The sequence below is a fragment of the Penicillium cataractarum genome (genome assembly GCF_028827025.1).
Source record: "Penicillium cataractarum strain IBT 29864 chromosome Unknown utg000002l, whole genome shotgun sequence".
NCBI lineage: Eukaryota > Fungi > Ascomycota > Eurotiomycetes > Eurotiales > Aspergillaceae > Penicillium > Penicillium cataractarum.
This window is the reverse complement of record NW_026622738.1, coordinates 677,133-694,054: the sequence shown is the minus strand read 5'-3', so window position 1 is coordinate 694,054 and position 16,922 is coordinate 677,133. Positions and strand designations below refer to the sequence as shown.

Here is a 16,922-nt window from a genome sequence, read left to right as displayed (position 1 = left end):
ATATATATATATCTACATTGCTCGATCGGAACATATTTTTTGTACTGTAGGTCAGTAATCATTTCCCCTTTATATGAACTGTACTACATTAATTCTTATGTTAGGAGATCGTAATATACTTAGAATCAACCAAAAAGATATTCTCGTTGTTGAAATATTAAGACTTGCAAAATCGCAATTAGGGTGGTGTTTTGGGTGATCCGGATGGTAGGGTGATCGCTCGGGCCCAAAATGCGACTTGGGATAATTTCGGCCCGCATCTGGCTCCAAATGAAGAATCGAGCCCATAGAACACGGGGAGCTGGGACTAAACTTGACTGGGCTCTTGTGGAATTCCCTCCCGATCGTAAAGGGTCTAACAAGGTGTGAGCACTCGTCACTATGAATTCTTGATTGTAGCTAATTTTGGGCTACTTAGCTCAAGGATGGCAAGGCCATCTTGGGTTACTTCCACCTTATTATTCCATCGGTCATGCAACCGCTTTACGGATTCATCACTCTCGTGAATTGATGGGCAAGTATAATCAGCCAAGGGCGGCTCATATTCACGAATTGAAGGATGGGTATGGTCATCGCATAGGCATGAAGCAGACATTTGAGCATTCTATAGTGGGACGGGGCAGAAATGTGACCTAGGCTCATTCGTCTACGATATTGCCTGGCTCATGATTGGTATGGTTATCAGTCGCCAAGTAGCGTCCGGTATAACTATTTCACTCACGTTGGTGACCTGGTTGCGGATATCAAGGTGGTTACCGGAGCAAAGGATGTTCGGCTACCATTCACTGATTGATTCTCTAAAAGGAACAGTTAAAATCTGTTTTGAGATTGTAGTAAGCTCCCTATACCTCAATGTTCCCTCAGCCTCGAATTTTTCAAGTTTACTGACATCGGCAGGATTTGTCCTGCGTCCGTTAGGAGGCGCTTCTTATCTCAAGATCAAGAGTTGGCGAAATATGGAAGCACCATGTCACAAGTGGTCGTGATAAGAGCAAAACAGGCGTATTATACACTGACATAATAGCTATACCCGACACGAAGAGCTTATAAACTCACAGTTTTGTTGACCAAGGAGAGTTACATTTTCCCTGGAAATTCTTTTGCTCAGCCTTAACCTAACTTTCAAGGTTCAAAACCTCAGCACGAGACATTAAGGTGTATCATTTGATTGAATTAGATTTAAAGTAAATGTATCAGCTACAGAGTAGCTTATATGTAATCTATGTATAGAATTTCTACCGGGAGAACCCTCTCTAACCGGCCTGGGTATAAGTCGCGTTGCTAACAGACTCGGCTGGCAGCCACTGTCCAGCAATGGTGTTGTTGTACGTGAGCTGGGCGAGTGTAAAGGTGTGCAGCTCAGAAACCAAAACAGTCTTATCCAAGGGCAAGACGCGGTGCACCATAGCGTTCTGGGTGAGCATCGAGATGTACTCCTCGCCGGAGACGGCGGTGACGCCAGCATCAAAAGTCACGCGAATCAGGGCATCGGGCGAGTTGGTGCTGAGCAGCGAGGTCGACAGGAGCCACAAGGCTGGGCCGCCGGCTACGCTTGAGGCATCGGCGATGTGCAACAAGCCAGCGTTGGAGCCGAGCATCGGGTGCTTGAGCTGGAAGAACTCCATCTCGCCGGTGGATCCGATGTGGCCAAAGGTGCCGGTGCCGCCGGTGGCATTGCCGGCGAGAGTGAACCACACTCCACTCATGGGGCCGTAGGCACTGATCATTCCGACGGCGTTGTTGCCGACGCTGGGAGGGATGGGAAGCTGTGTCGTCTCGCCGGTGGTGACGTTGATGCGCATGATGGACGAGTCCGTGTCTTGGGTGACGTAGATCAAGCCGGTGGTCGGCTCCTCCTTGATAAACACGGGGCTGTTGAGGCACTGGTATAACTTTTGGTCGGTGGAGTTCGAGATATCGGCGGAGAAGACGTAGAACTGGCCCGTTTGCTTGGAAGCCACCTTGAGGCCGGCCCAGACGCGGTTGCCGATCTCGAAGACGCAATGAGGGCCGTTTCCTGGCGCTGGGATGTCGATAGTCTTGATGATGGTCGGCTCAGTAGTGAGGTTTTGGCCAGGATCCACGAGCAGCAGCTTGTTTTCGGCCTGCAGCGACAACCACATCTTGCCCGGGTACACCGTCGATGGCCAGACGCCGTGTAGTTGGGAACTACTGTTGTTTCCCATAGGGAACGATTGGAAAGCAATGGGCTCCTCGGTGGTTGCATCCAGCTCGATCTTGATGAGCTCGCTGTCGGACATCTGCGTCAGCAGCACGAAATTGGTGTTCGGCACACGCGCAAACTCATGTGTCTCAGTAGCGACTGGCATCAGATACTCAGTGAGCCTGCGGCTGACGAGCGAATTGGCAGAGTTCTGCGCCGACGCGGTGGTCGCGCCGACCGCCAGCGCGACCACGAACGACTTGAAAATATGAGACAACATATCGTCAATTCTCCGGTTGAGAGTGTGTGCTTCGGGTTTTTTACAGCTGGGCAAAGTCCCCTTTATTTAACATCCTCTCCGATCGATCTATTGTGAACGCCATACATCGGACTAGTGGTTTTTGAATACTAGCTAAGGATCGAATACAGATTCAAACGCTTGAAAATGCGAGTGTCTGCTCAGGAGAACTGTCCATAAAACCGAGACATTACCAAACAACTAAGCCTGATATAGTTGGTGTCAAAAGTGGATCCGAACCCTTTTCCGATAGGTAAAGATCTGCGAAGAATCGGCTGTTTTCCGAGAGCTGAACAGCTCAGGAGACGCTGATCAGCCTCCTTTTGAGAGTCGACCGCATATGAGGCATAAGCGAGCCCACATGGTTGAATAACAAAAAGCCCGCAAGGCTGTATCTTTTGATCCTTCGGTTCTTGAGGTGTACTCAGGTTTACAGCTTAGGCATGATTACATCATGTAGTAAGCATCAGTTCAACCTTATTCCATTCAAAGGCAGTAGTCGTACCATATCCTAATTGGCAATCAGCTCCTAGAAACCTCCAAGATTCCTTTCATGAGCTCAAATTGAATTATATCCTCGCGGATTCTAGGAAATATACCGGATCACCCTTGCTGCCGTAGTCCTAAGAGTTATACTGTTGTTTGGAAATCAACTTGTAGAGTAGAAGGTTGCAGTCGCCAAGTTAAAGCTGCTTTTTAATGAATTCAAATTTACGACTGACGAACCAGCTTTTATGTACAGACCATGCTTGAAAAGCAAACATCGGTGTCAAAATGGAGACACGAGATTGTGTAACCTGAGAACGTGGCCCACTGTTATGCAATAGACCTTCAGCTGGGCCACCGAGCTGGGCGATCCTTCACTGAAATAATGGCTTTTTGCTTTTTGGTATGAACCCATGCGCTGTCAGGCCGCAAGGCACCTGAACTCTAAAGACCCGTCTTGAATGCTCCGGAAAGGGTCAAACTAAAATAAGTAAGTAGACTATCTAGTTAAACTCCATTTGACGCTTCTTATTCCGCGTTTGACTTGTGCATCCGTTGTCAACGTGAACTTCAGGTTATCTACCTACCGGTGCAAGGCTACATCTTAGGGCTCTTTAGGCAATACGGCTAGGTCACCAATACAGTAGATGTTGAAAGTGGGGAAGATGCAGAGATAGACTGGGGCATGCACAGGACATCGAAATTATCATTGAATAACGTACTGCTCGTACCTCGATTACTAATTTCATGGAAGGCGGTTCTTACTAGTGTAATATCATCATGTGGACATCTCCCTCCGCACCTTTGAATGAAGTTCGAGACACAAAGTCAGAAGCATACTGTTCAGTTCATTGATTGAAGCTGACTAAGTGATCAAGCGTTGAGAGACTAGTCTCAATGACCATGTGTATCATGGACGATATCGCTAAAAGCCAAGTTGAGGAAGCATCCACTGCCCACACCCTATGTATCCCCGTAACTCCAGAATATCCCCATCCCACTCCAGCGAATCTGATCGTGTAATTTGAATCTCAATAGTGCAATTCAAAGTCCAAATCCGCGTCACTGGAGACGTCGACGCCCGGAAGCTGCTCAGGCATGATCTGAGCGCATCTAGTTGCCAGAAATGAAACATCTGCGATGACCAGTCTCTTCAGGGTTGGAAACAGTGTCTAAAGTATAAAGGTCAGTATAAAGAAAACCATGTGGGAAGGTAGTGAAGACAAACCTTGATGCGCCGCGCAAGCTTGTATGGAATTTCCGAGTCCCGATCAAACGAATACCAAAGATCTTGCATAAGAAGGTACAGGGTTTTAAGCGCGGGAGCCCTGAAAGGTGGAACTTCAAGCTTGTCCAGACCAGGGAAAGCGTAAATGTATGCGATTGTCGCGTTAGGAAAGGTTATATCCCTCAGCACTTTCTTCTGCTTGCCCAGCCATCTATGATGTCTTAGTCGAAGACTGAGACAGAAGATTTTCACAAAGTTTGCGTAGATCTGTCGTCGAGCAGGCGGGATTCGACTGAATGGGTTGGCATTTGGTTTTCCGGGTCTCTCCCAGAGGAGGCGCATTGCTTCTTGGAACCAGAGGTGATTGACGAGGGCGCAGCGGCGGAGAGTTGTGTTATTGGGGCATTTGCAAGGCCCATTGCAGTGGCATATCCATGGTTGGGAGCGGTGCTTTGGGTTTTCTTTGAGGGCAATCCATTCGAATATCTCGCCGAGTAGCTCGGGGATTGAGAGCACACGCTGGGGAGCGGTCATTTCGACTGTGGTACTGGAAGGCATCGTGCAACGAGGTGTTCAGGTTCGCCAATTGTGATGGATAGTTTGGTTTGAGGATGAGGTTTGTTGAGAATGTGGGAAGGCAGGATGAAGCGCTGTCTAGGGAATTGAAGTGTAAGATTGACCTGGACTAGATAGTGGTGAGAAAAGGTGATACTCGAAGACAGACAAACGCATCAAGACACTGAACCGTGATGGGAAGCAAACGAGGACGGCGGGGGTTCTCTATCAATACCGCTGGGCAGCAAATAGTTCACAGACTTCATTGCTTGAAACATTGCAGCACTGGAGACATTCGCTTTACGAGCTGTTAGAGGGTATCTCATCTGTTTCCAGCTATGAACGCCGGAGTGTGATCATAGTACACTTAGCGGATAAAAGACTGTGTATTCTAGAATTCCTCAATCTGGAGAATCTATAAGCTCACTTGCAATCACGTACAAGCTTAGCTCGCGAGGCACTGGCACTGTACTCTTGCTACGGAAAGTCTCAAAGCCATATATCAGCTACAAAGCATGTACTTCATCCACATTAGAAACAATTCAGACATATCAATCAAACCCACAGGGGTATTCTTAAGGCTATATAATATAAACAAAGAAGTAACAAGCATAAAAATGCAAGCTGGACAACATAGACAAGAGAATCGAACAATAAAAGGAATGCTATATGCTAAACAGCACAATGCAATGAGAAAGAGAAAAGAAAAGACGGAAGAGAAAGGAAGTCAAAGACATGAGGTAGACATATCCCAAAAAGTAGAGGTATCAAATCCAGAGTTCAAGAGGGAAAGAGAGAGAAAGAGAGAGACCCCAACTTTTGGCGGTGGTTTCGCCGAAACAAAATCCAAGGTCATGGGCTCCTGTCGTCGCAGAGTCAAGAGCCGAGGGTAGATAGAATGTGCGGATAAGTAGATAAGCAGGAGAAAGGAGAAACATTCCAGCGGAACGGACATGGCGACTAAGCACGCGGTCGTCAAGTGGGTCAGGGTCAGGGTCCAAGATCGATCTTCGCAGGTACATCACGCGAAGAGCGGGGATAAAACCCATAGACTGGGAGGTGTGTGTGTGTCGAGGGGAAAAACAATGAAAGGCGCTAAGATCGATCGAACCGAGAAAGAGAGAAAGATAAATTGGAACGGATAATTGCGCAAATCATGAATATTCGGTGTCACGTATCACCTCCAGCGCGACTCCTGCGACCCGCGCAGCCCGGATGGGCGCCAGCTGCCGGTGGAGTGCTTGGAGACTGTGCTGGTAGGCGAGTTGGTGCCTCCGTTGAAGACGTATTCGCCATCGACGTATTGAGCGCCCGTGGAGAAAGTGCTGCGGTGCTTGCGACGGGCGTAGCGCTGTTCGAGGCGGTACAGCTCGAGCTCTATGGAAGATGGATGTTAGAGGCTGGGATGTTGGGCAGTATCCTTCTTGTGCCATGTGCGACGTACTAGCTTGTAGCTTATCGATGAGACCCATTGTGACGGTGTGAATGTAGATGTACAAGCCGATGCGAGATTGGCGAGTGTGCTGATATCCCTCGGATCTGTGACGAGGTTCTATATACGGAGACGCGGCGACAATCGTTCCCTCATGCAGCGAGTGGAACGTAACGTGGGAGCAGTTGACAAGTGTGTATCGCCGGCAGCGGACGGAAGATTTTTGATGGTTACTATTTGAAGCTGGTCAGTCTTATCACACCTTCAACCAGCTGATCAACAGTGCAATTGGGGGTATTGCTCACCAGTATACGAGGTATACAGAGCAGTGATGACCCAGCGAGAATGCTGAAAAGGGGGATATTTTGCGGGAGGGAGGGGGTGTATATTTGCAATCGCGGAGGAGGGGGAGACACACACACGAGTTGGGGGGCGCACGAGGGGAGTGGAACTGGTGCCACAAGGAAGCCACAAGTGTCCGACGAAGGGGGTTGCAGGTCGAGGTGGGATTGGACTGGACTTGGATTGCGGACGCAAGGAATGTGAATTAGTCGTGCGAAAGCGACTAGGGGGGGAAGAGAGCGACGAAAGCGACGGGATAGTGGAAAAGACTGGAATGTGGCACTCGGAAGAGGAAAAAGAGCGTGGCTTGGAGATAAGAAGGAAGGGAAATGATGATAGAAGACTTCAACTCCGCGTCAGAAAAGGTACAGAAAGGAGAGAGTCCAAGCGTTTAAACCTAACAGGCTCATTAACTGGGTTAAGTTGGTTAGCCAGGGGACGAGACTCGAGGACTGGCCCATTAGGGGACTCCATTTGCACGCTAACAAGCCACTAGCGAATTACTGGCCCGCCTTCTAGACTCTCGTCGGTTGATTTTGACACTGGGTTAACTTATGGAATAATGGAATTGCAATTACTGTGGAAAAGGAGACCGTGCGCCCGTGTTTCATGTTGAGTTTCTCCTTTTATCGCGTGGTGTTGACAGAATGCAAGGACGGAATGCTCTACAGTATGTACGAAATAGGTACTACGTACTACGTATGTAGTAGTATGTACTCTGCATGGCGAATCTGCTTTTTTCTATCCACAATCCACATGGCTACATCCTGCTGCATCTGACTCCATCTAGAATCGATTGGATCTGCTCTATTCGAGCTTCTTCTCCGGCGTCTCGCCCTCCTTGGCGAGCGACAGTTCCTGGGCTAAGGGACATGTCAGAAATTAGGATCAGATACCGAACCCACCAGATTCTTTCTATTCGTGGAAGAGTAGTAAACTTACCGTTCCATAGCTCCGCATAAACTCCCTCCAGATCGAGTAACTCCCGGTGTGACCCCATCTCCACCACTTCTCCATCCTTGAGCACCAGGATCTGGTCGCTATCGTAGATCGTTCGGAGTCGGTGCGCAACGAACACACTCGTGCGGCTCTTTTCTTTGAGAATGCTGTTGATGTTGTGCAGCAGCGCCTGTTCGGTGTAGGTATCCAGCGCCGAGGTCTATAATCGGTTTTTTCCCGGTCGGAGTCAGCCACATTACGCATGCCTTTTAAAAACCCCTCACTTTCAACTCAGATTAAACATCAATCTTGAACTTACCGCTTCATCAAAGAATAAGAGTTGCGGGTCCTTCAGCAACAGTCGGGAAATCGCCAATCGCTGCTTCTCGCCGCCAGAGATCATCATGCCGCGCTCGCCGACGGCCGTCTCGTAGCCTTCGGGCAATCGCTCGATCAGCTGGCTGATGCGGGCGCGCTCTGCGGCCTGGCGCACCTCCTCGTCCGAGGCATCGATGCGACCGTAGCGGATGTTGTGAGCGATCGTGTCGTTGAAGAGTGGCGTGTCCTGGGGCACCACACCGATAGCCTGCCGGAGGCTGTCGAGACTCACATCGCGCACGTCCTGACCATCGATCAAGATGCGACCGGACTGGGTGTCGTAGAAGCGGAAGAGAAGACGCAGGATAGTCGACTTGCCACAACCACTGGGGCCCACGATGGCAAACTTGGAGCCAGCGGGGATCGTGAATGTCGCATTCTTCAGAATTGGACGGTCCGGGTGGTAGCCGAAGGTGACGTTCTCGAAACGAATCTCGCCGCCGCGCTTCAACTCGAGTGGCTTCGCGTTGGGCTTCTCCTGGATGGTGACATTCACCTTTTGCAGGTTGAACAGGGTCTCCATATCCAGCAGAGACTGGCGCAGTTCACGGTAGACCGAACCCAGGAAGTTGAGCGGTACGGAGAGCTGGAAGACCAGTTGGTTGACCATGACCAGGTCGCCGACTGTTAGGGTACCGGTGGCCACGCCGTCGGCTGCCAGATACATCATTGCGGCCAGCGCAGTGGAGAAGATCATGTTCTGACCAGAGTTCAGCAGGGCCAAGGAGGTGGTAACCTTGATAGACGCGTCTTCGTAGTTCTTCAACGCCTTGTCGTAGCGGGCCACTTCAAACTTCTCGTTGTTGAAGTACTTGACGGCCTCGTAGTTGATCAGCGAGTCTACAGCGACGGTAGCGCCGCGGTTGTCAGCAGCATTAGCCTGTCGACGGAACTTGGTGCGCCAGGCGGTGGTGGTAATGGTGAATGCCGTGTATGCTACCATGGTAGTAGCTGTGATGGCAGCGAATTGGAGACCATATTGGTAGGTCTGGAAGAAATCAGCAAGAACTCACATCAGAAAACATCGAGAAACTTACAAGAATACCACACACGAGCGAGATCTCGAGTGCAGTTGGCACCACATGGAAGACCATGGAGGTCAGCAAGAAGCTGATACCTTTGGTTCCACGATCAATGGCCCGAGTGAGGCCACCTGTTTGGCGAGAGAGATGGAAATTGAGATCCAGTCGGAGTAGGTGGTCAAACACATTCCGGGCTACTTTGCGAATGGCCTTTTGCGCGACACTGGCGAATACTGCATTACGCAGTTCTTGGAAGAGAGTTGCTCCGATGCGGGTTGCGCCATCTATCAAGCATGGTTAGGAGCGTCTTCCTAAGACAAAGTCAAAGTGTGCTTACAAGCTATGATCATGGAGCCTGCCACGGTGTATGCCGTTCCACCAAGAGTTGCAAAGTCAACGTTCATAGAGTCGACAATGTTCTTAAAGTAGAAAGGAACTTCTACATTGAGGATCTAGAAGCCGAAGTCGTTAGTTCATTTGTAGAGGTAATGAGAAATCAGACGAATACCCACCTTTGCACCCACAAGCAGTGAAAGTGCAGTTCCAACCCGAAGCTTGGTACCCCAGTCATCCTATGATACTCGGTCAGCACTTCCGATGCCATATCGTTCCATCTGCGAAGTAGTACCTTGGGCCACAAGTATTTGGCCATCTCTCGCATAATCGCCCAGTCTGCACTGCGCTGTTCTTTGCTTGCAATAGCCGACTCACTTAGCAAGTCTTTCTTCGGGGTATTCTTCGCCTCGCTGGCGCCCGTTTTCTGAGCAATAGCGGCATTGGCTACTTCGGCGGCGGTAGCGGTTGGTGTAGATTTGTTTCTCGCAGAGGTTGGGTCTTTGCCATCCGTGGACTGGTTTCGCCATGGGCTGCCAGAGGTGAATACTCGTAGCTGGATCTTATGCTGTTGAATGCCATTCGGGCTTGTCCACCGTGCGCGGCCGGCGAAGCTCGGATGTATGTACCGCGCCGTGCGCCAGCACGGAGATCGGGCTGCTCTGAGCAGCATGGCTGCTTGTTGAAAGGATATCTGATCGCGAGAGGTGTTTCGGTGCACTGATTGTGTTCACAGGGGCATAATGGAGCGCACGCGGGGAGAATGGCGTGCGCTCGTGTGCTTGCGATAGCTCGTGGGGAAGGCAACCTTGGGAGCCGCCGGCTTCGGAGTAAAGAGTCGGGTTGCGCGAATGGGTAGGAGGGGGAGGTCGAGGAAGCAAATGATTGCTTGGAAGAGGTGTATAAAAGGAAGAACAACGAGACCCGCCCCGACCAGATCGAGTTCTTCCTTTATTCCGCGGTGGTCTATAAGGATAATGTCGCAATCGAATGCGGGCGTGGTGTACCTCCGCCGCACCGGCCGCGAGCTTCGGCGCCATGATTTCCCGGCTTGATTTCCCTTGCGAGCTCCAAAACTGACGTAAAGTCTTTCAGCACCACGCGGTCTTCGGTCTTTCTTCAGGCACAATGAGTCCAGCCCTCCAGCGAGGTGTCCGGACTCTGTCTTGGACACGAGTTGTCCCTCGCGCTCATAGACAGGCCAGATGTATTCAGATTCGCGCGGCACCTTCGGAAGAGCCTACCGTCAACGGTGACCATCTGCCCCTCGCCGGTACGCCTAGTTCCGCCGCATCGCGAGGTATGTTGAATTGGTGGAGTTTGATAGGTCATTGCTTGGATATGGGATCAACTGACAATTCTTGTTGATAGATGCGCGCTTCGATGTCGTTGGCGCTCCATATTCACTCCTCTCGGTATCGCTTTCGGCGTCGCAGAACTTGTACACACGTCGGGGAACATTGGTGGGATTGAGTGGCAAGGCGGATAATGTACGCCTTCAATTGCGATTGATACTGTGCGAGTGGGCAATGCGCTGATATTTCGTGATTGCGACAGGTGGTTTCGACGTTGAGCGTCCTCGAACCCTTCCGCAGGGCTCCTCTGGGCGTGCCTTTCCTTTATCAAAAGGTATGACACGTCTTGTTTCAAGCTCGGGATGAACCCGCAATGGAGTTGCTCACGAGAATCTAGATCTCCTCTGCGAGCCCCGTCACAGCCCTCGTTTCCGTTCGGTCTCCGACGACCTCCTTCGCAGTTGTGAACCTCAATGGCTCCGTCGATTGGATGGTTGCCCAGCGTCGCGCTCTGCTGGCATGGACAGGCCGGTCCTTGTCCATCAAGCCAACCATCAACACCAACCTGGTTTGTGGCACCCGTCGATTGTGAATATGGGATAAATGGCTGATTCTGATTCTCGTACAGAGCTTGGCTCACTGGGGTAGCTCCGAGGTCACTGGTAGAGGATTGATCGCGTTGGTAGGCCAAGGTCAGGTCTACTCTGTAGAGTTGAAGGCTGGCGAGCAATACGTCGCTCACCCCAGGTACGTTTTGCCGACTCAGCGCTGGGCCACGTTTGATTGTTCTAACGAGAGTGATATCTAGTAACATTATCGCCTACACCATGGCTTCCAATCCCCCTCGCCCCTACCGCTTCAAATCCACAACATTGAGCTTCCAGGTTCCCGGCCTGAAGACACTCCCACGTCTGCTGCAGGGAAACAAGTTCATCCGTGATGTTTCCAACTCGAAGGGCTGGAAGAACACCATGGGTTTCCTCCACAAGATTCGGACATGGTCTCGGATGACCATCTGGGGAGATAGAGTATGATAATTGCCATGGGTTTTTACGCGCAGCTTGCTGACAATATTTTTCTAGCTCTTCCTCCAATTCGATGGACCTGCAACCATTCTCATGCAGACCCGTGGACCTCGCGTCAACGACATTCTCTCTGAGCGTCAAATCACCGAACTCGCCGATGCCCCTCGGGGAATCACCAGCCCCGCCCCGCAAGAGACTAGCAAGCCCACTCCCTCCGAGGCAGAAATCTCTCGCTCCGTCAAGAACCTGGATCAGGAGCTCCGGGGAATCCGTCAGAGCGTTGCAGAGATCCGAAAGGACGGCAGCGTCGAGATCAAGGAGGTTGGCCGGACGAGTCCCAAGGACGCATAAGGGCGTGTCGTGTCTCTCTCTCTCTGCACTAGAGGTTATTTTCTTTTGGAATGGTTTACTTTGCATCTTGTACAACATTTTGGGCGTCATGAAATCACAGCTGCGGCCACTCAAATCAATTTCTTTTCTCTCTGTCAAGATGGACTACTTTCTGCGCTCTAAGAACACGAATTCTGTCTCTCTAATTCTAGAGATTGGGCTCTCTCTGGACTCCCCAGGAGCTGAACAGTCTTAGTCTCAACTCGTCTCCTACCATACCTTTCTAGCTCTAGTCACGAACTGAACACCTGTGAAATTCGCTTGGAATCTAGCCAGGTCTCCCGGACTGACTGGTGCTCCTGACGGCGCAGTAATAGTGATCTTCTTCAAACGAGGAAACGTTTTCTAGAGATAAACGTCGTCAGCACATTCCAATCAAGACTCCATATCCAAGAAACAAACCATCAACCGAATCGCCAATCGTTTCTGCATCTTATTATCAGAAAGAGGACCACCCCTACGAACATCATCATTCCAGACATCAATCGTAAGATCCTGAAGCACATCCCCCCGAATGCCAGGCAAAGAGAGTAATCGCTGTCCTGGACAAATACCAATCTTTGCAAAGCGCAGACGAGGAAATTTCAATCTTTCAAGAATCCTACTCTCCTTGCAACTAGATTGAAAGTAATTCGGAAGGGTAAGATCCACCACAAAGTTTGTGTAAACTTGTCTGCGTTCCAGGGGGAGCCTTTCAAGCGTTCGCAGCTTGGAGTATGGTAAGGGAGTCCACCATAGGTATCGCATTGCTTGGTGGAACCAGAGGGTGTTGACCCGTGCGTAGCTTGCGAACCTATTCTTTGGGAATGTTTGGTCGTTGTTATAGCCAATGCGTTGTTTGTAGCCAGGTTCTTTGTAGCCATCTGCGTCCCAGTGGAGGATCTCGGAGACGAGTTCTGGGGTTGAGAGGACGCATTGTGTTGCGGTTAGGCTTGAGGGCGGGGTTTGATGGATTCGGCGTGCCATAGGTTGGAAGAGGCTCTTTGAAGGGTAGAGAGAGTGGTAGATGGAAAGATCGGTTAGGCAGGAGGCTCTATTGATATAACGGAAAATCCAGTATGAAGGATGTAACAAAGTGCCGAGCAGAACAAAAACTAAGGAGGTGAAAATAAGTACGTAGAGCGAGAGCCAGATCATGTTGACAGTCTAGAATTTCTTGTAACAATTCTCATGCCAGAAAATGTATGCTTCAAGTCAATGATTACGAAATGTGATGTTTCTGCTAAGATGGAGGTAACAGGAAGAATGGATGGTGAGGAAGTGTGAATGACAAAGGTGAGCAATTGCTTTATAAGTTTATACAAGAACTACCTAATAACTACAGAATACATCAGTACTCCGAATAAATAAAAATATTTCAAGACAAGTCATTGCAGTAGATCTACAAGGAGAAAAGACGATGGGTATCTTTGCTAAACCACCGCCAACTGAGCTAAAGGGCTACTAAGTACATCAACAAGAGAACTATTCACAGCACTTCATCTCTTAGACTTGCGTCCTCCAATCCCCAGTCGCCCCAGATTCGGCAAACTCGACTTGTGTTTATGTGCAGAGCCGAGAATAGATGTAGAGCTGGTGGCTCGAGGGTCAAGCGCTCCCCGGTTGCCACTTGCACCCATGCTGGCGGTTCCAGGCACCTGGCCAATACCAATGCCGATTGGAGCTACCATGCCCGCACGCGGGGCATCAGGTAGACCCGATCGATCTCTCGTTCGGTCCACAGTAGCCGCAGATAGTGCGGCAGTCAACGAAGGGTTCTGTAATGTGTCCGTCGGATCCAGCGAGTGGCGCTGCGCAGCCTGCGCGCGGCGTGCTCGCTCTTGCACAGCCTTGAATTTATCGAGAAGTTCGGTCCATCGAATATCGTCACGACTCTTGCCGCGAGTACCGGAGGAGCGGTCAAAGGACGGTGCAGTTTGGGACGTGCTATTGGGACTCATGAGTACGTGCGGTCTGTTTTGGGGAGGACTGCTTCCTGTCTTGGCATTGGCATTGAGAATTCCATTTGCATACCTGCGGGGACCACCATGGAGGAAACCGATGTTGCTGACGCTGTTCAGCCGGTTTTTAAGGGCGGCAAAGGCGGAGCTCTGTGGGAGGAGCATGAGGACACCGTAGAGGCATTTGTACAGGTAGGGGTATTTTTCGGGTTCGAGGAGTTGGAGACGAAGGTCTAAGAAAAGTATTAGCCAAGGATATCAAATATACTGGGAGAAAGACAGTACAGGTAAACACGGGAGATTCTAGCAGCTGCACCAGTTTGTCGATCTGGATTAGCATATTGACCGTCATTTCAAGCTCGGCACTAGGTACGTTAGAGATGGTAATCAACGGTTTCAATGGCGGGCGGCTTACAATATTTGCAGGAGGTTGTAAGCCTGCTCGTAAGCCTGAGCGAGAAGACACAAAGAAAAGGTTGACACAGCATTGTGGCACCAAGACCGGAAAAGGGCGACGAAAAACATTTGTCCCTCCTAAGGAGCGTGTCAGCTTTTGCAAGTAGAATAACCTCGCTAGCAACGTACCCTCGTGTCAAGATTCCTCAAGCGCTTCCTCATATCTGACAATTCAGGTGCAGTAATAAGGTTGTTGTTCAAATTCTGCACCATGATGCTGGCAAATTCGAGATCCTGATCCAAAATTATTAGCCAAAGACCTGACAAATTCGACGGGCGTGGCATACCTCTTCTTTCTCCAGGCAATCTGCCAGAGTCCGGTAAATACGTTCGGGACTCAAATTCAGACATAATTGCCGTATAATCAAATTACCCCGAACTTCCAGCAGCTGTCGATCAGTAGAGAACAGCTGAAGCAGATTCACCATAAACGAGGTGAAGTAGTTATCCTCGCTATTTCTCGATATTTGAGACAACAGTTGCAGATCCTTGGTCACAACCGCTTCTGCAGGGTCCGAGAGGGTTTTCAACAGAGCTGGGAATGTCCCGTCATTGAATGCAACCACTTTCCGCGGGGCTTTCCGGTGTAACATGATCAGCCACGAGAGTGCAGCTACCCGAGTGGCTTCATTTTCATTCAAGAATTGCAGCGTAAGCGAGTTCACCGCAGCAGCGTAGTCGAGATCAGCTGGCTGCGATGGCACTGAGACGATACTACTCCGCGGTGTCGGAGCCCTGGAAGACTCTTGTGTTGCTCTCCTGGAATCGGGGTTGGAGATGTCTGTAGGTTTTCTCTCGATGCTCTCTTTGCTGGGTGCAGTCGAGGGAACCTTGGACGGAGTTTGCGCGTATTCCTCAGGGGCGTCATCTGAAAGGGAGTATATGTATTCAAGCAGTGATTTGTTGACTCGGTTCGCTGCTTGCCGTACTGAATCCGAACCGCTAGACATCGCTGGGAGCACTTGGGTCAACAGTCTCGGCACGAACGGGAGAATATCCTCGGGGCTAATTTCAAAGAATGCATCAATCCAGCGAAGTGCAGTCAATTGCATCTCCTCCTCTATACTGTTGTTAGTTGTGTGGCTGGTAGACCCCGATACGAATGTGTGTTTACCGAATGAAGTGTCCACGAAGCTGACCAGAATATCCAGGATCTTTGGGTAGTCGATATGAACGTCTTGCCCCGGAATCCAGTCACCATCAGCTTGGATCGCATCATCATCAAATAGCGAATCCGATGCTGAGTCCTCGACAGCAATGTCATCCTTCTCGCCATCATCGGCACCGGCGGTCTCAAGTGTCTGTTCAGTCTTGGCGCTCACGGTGTCACTAGCAGTGGAGCGTCTCCGACTCCCTTGTCCTTTTCGACTTTCTTCGATTCCTTTCTTCAAACGAGTGATTCTCTTGATCTCCGACAGGAACCTGTCTAAAAGGCCCTGCGTGGCAACGTTGACATCCTTATGTGGTCCACCGAGAAACTTAATCAGCCCCTCTAGGAACTCGGGTAAAAAGGTGACTAGTTCTAGGTCAGGAATAGTATCAAGGAGTGTCAACCAGGACACGAGGAAGTTGCGAGTGTATGGCCCGATCACATGGATTCGTTCCTTGAGCAGAGGTATGAACTTGGCGAGGGAGAATGCGGTGGGGAGTTCCGTTTCATGCGCGTCGTCTGGATCGGCTGTCTCCTTTTCCGACAGCTGTAGCACGGAAACATACGAGGCTGCGGATTCGGCTACAATGTCCTTCACCAGTCGATCGAGAAGCTCGGCGCCATTCTTCACGGAAAGCTCCGAGTCAGAAGCAAGCTATAGGCGCAGGTCAGCATAGCTTCAAACTTGAAAGCCAACCCCGAGTTATTCTCACCTTGGCCAAAGCATCGAATATCTCATTGAAGAAGAGCAGAACCTCTCCCTTGGCCACCTTGGCAATGTTGTACATGCTCTCGCAAGCATAATAACGGACCCGGGCATCTTGGTCCGTAAAGCAAGCTAGAACCGGTGGAACGATTTCTTTCAAGTACGGCGCAACTCCTTCCTACAGATCCAATAGGTCAGCCCACACTCTCCAACGCATTTCGTTTATATCCAAAGTTCTCACCGATCCCAGCGCGATCGAGGCAGCCGCCAATCCAATCAGACCTCCGTTTCTAGCATGGGGTTGGTGCACAGCGTAGGCATAGTCGTGGCAAAGCTGTTCGACGATCTTCGCAATCTTTTCTTGTTCCCCTCTGAAAACGGCATCTCGAACGATTTTCTCTAGCCTGAAGCAGTGTCGCGTGTTAGCACGGTGGCCTGACATGACTCCCGGAATTCCAGAACAACGTACTCCAGAGCTCCCTGCTTCCTCTTATCATAGAGCTTGTCGTTGAGCAACCGCTGTATTGAATGATCCATCGCTCCAAGCTCCAACGGACGGAGAAGATAGCTGTCTCAAGCTGTGGCTAGGCAATGGTCATGGTGGAGGGTCGGGTCGATCGGGGTTGGTTCACGAGCTCGCGGGCCGGGACCACTTTCAAAGGATATCGGATCGGTAAAATCCTCCGGTCCGGACTCTTTTTATCCAGGCAAAGCCTTGTTGTTTGCACTCAAGGGCTCGAGGGTGGGGGGAGAAGATGCGTTGTCAACGCGGAGATGGAGGAG

The 16,922-nt window shown here is 50.4% G+C and overlaps 7 protein-coding genes across 7 annotated transcripts; 1 reads left to right on the top strand and 6 right to left on the bottom strand.

Moving 5' to 3' along the window:
• Positions 1-1,253: 1,253 nt before the first annotated feature.
• On the bottom strand, positions 1,254-2,444 carry N7496_002309 (uncharacterized protein; the record flags this gene model as incomplete). Its single annotated transcript, XM_056695240.1, has 1 exon — positions 1,254-2,444. The coding sequence occupies one exon, from the start codon at positions 2,442-2,444 to the stop codon at positions 1,254-1,256; it is 1,191 nt and encodes a 396-aa protein (XP_056557452.1).
• Positions 2,445-3,979: 1,535 nt separating this feature from the next.
• Positions 3,980-4,734, bottom strand: N7496_002308 (uncharacterized protein; the record flags this gene model as incomplete). Its single annotated transcript, XM_056695239.1, has 2 exons — positions 3,980-4,120; positions 4,177-4,734. The coding sequence occupies 2 exons, from the start codon at positions 4,732-4,734 to the stop codon at positions 3,980-3,982; spliced, it is 699 nt and encodes a 232-aa protein (XP_056557451.1).
• Positions 4,735-5,908: 1,174 nt separating this feature from the next.
• Positions 5,909-6,203, bottom strand: N7496_002307 (uncharacterized protein; the record flags this gene model as incomplete). The annotated part of the gene is made up of 2 exons (XM_056695238.1): positions 5,909-6,108; positions 6,176-6,203. The coding sequence occupies 2 exons, from the start codon at positions 6,201-6,203 to the stop codon at positions 5,909-5,911; spliced, it is 228 nt and encodes a 75-aa protein (XP_056557450.1).
• Positions 6,204-7,312: 1,109 nt separating this feature from the next.
• atm1 (ATP-binding cassette Fe/S cluster precursor transporter ATM1) lies at positions 7,313-9,850 on the bottom strand (the record flags this gene model as incomplete). Its single annotated transcript, XM_056695237.1, has 6 exons — positions 7,313-7,368; positions 7,448-7,664; positions 7,764-8,810; positions 8,860-9,128; positions 9,182-9,296; positions 9,473-9,850. The coding sequence occupies 6 exons, from the start codon at positions 9,848-9,850 to the stop codon at positions 7,313-7,315; spliced, it is 2,082 nt and encodes a 693-aa protein (XP_056557449.1).
• Positions 9,851-10,305: 455 nt separating this feature from the next.
• N7496_002305 (AIM24 family protein) lies at positions 10,306-11,848 on the top strand (the record flags this gene model as incomplete). The annotated part of the gene is made up of 7 exons (XM_056695236.1): positions 10,306-10,477; positions 10,549-10,667; positions 10,735-10,806; positions 10,870-11,040; positions 11,101-11,219; positions 11,281-11,500; positions 11,555-11,848. The coding sequence occupies 7 exons, from the start codon at positions 10,306-10,308 to the stop codon at positions 11,846-11,848; spliced, it is 1,167 nt and encodes a 388-aa protein (XP_056557448.1).
• A 187-nt stretch (positions 11,849-12,035) lies between these two features.
• Positions 12,036-12,853, bottom strand: N7496_002304 (Protein VAC14; the record flags this gene model as incomplete). Its single annotated transcript, XM_056695235.1, has 3 exons — positions 12,036-12,069; positions 12,129-12,232; positions 12,290-12,853. The coding sequence occupies 3 exons, from the start codon at positions 12,851-12,853 to the stop codon at positions 12,036-12,038; spliced, it is 702 nt and encodes a 233-aa protein (XP_056557447.1).
• A 512-nt stretch (positions 12,854-13,365) lies between these two features.
• N7496_002303 (VAC14 family protein) lies at positions 13,366-16,676 on the bottom strand (the record flags this gene model as incomplete). Its single annotated transcript, XM_056695234.1, has 10 exons — positions 13,366-13,813; positions 13,901-14,060; positions 14,113-14,192; positions 14,243-14,361; positions 14,413-14,517; positions 14,571-15,343; positions 15,398-16,088; positions 16,147-16,317; positions 16,381-16,543; positions 16,609-16,676. 10 exons carry the CDS (start codon positions 16,674-16,676, stop codon positions 13,366-13,368), a joined length of 2,778 nt encoding a protein of 925 aa, XP_056557446.1.
• Between the last annotated feature and the right edge of the window lie 246 nt (positions 16,677-16,922).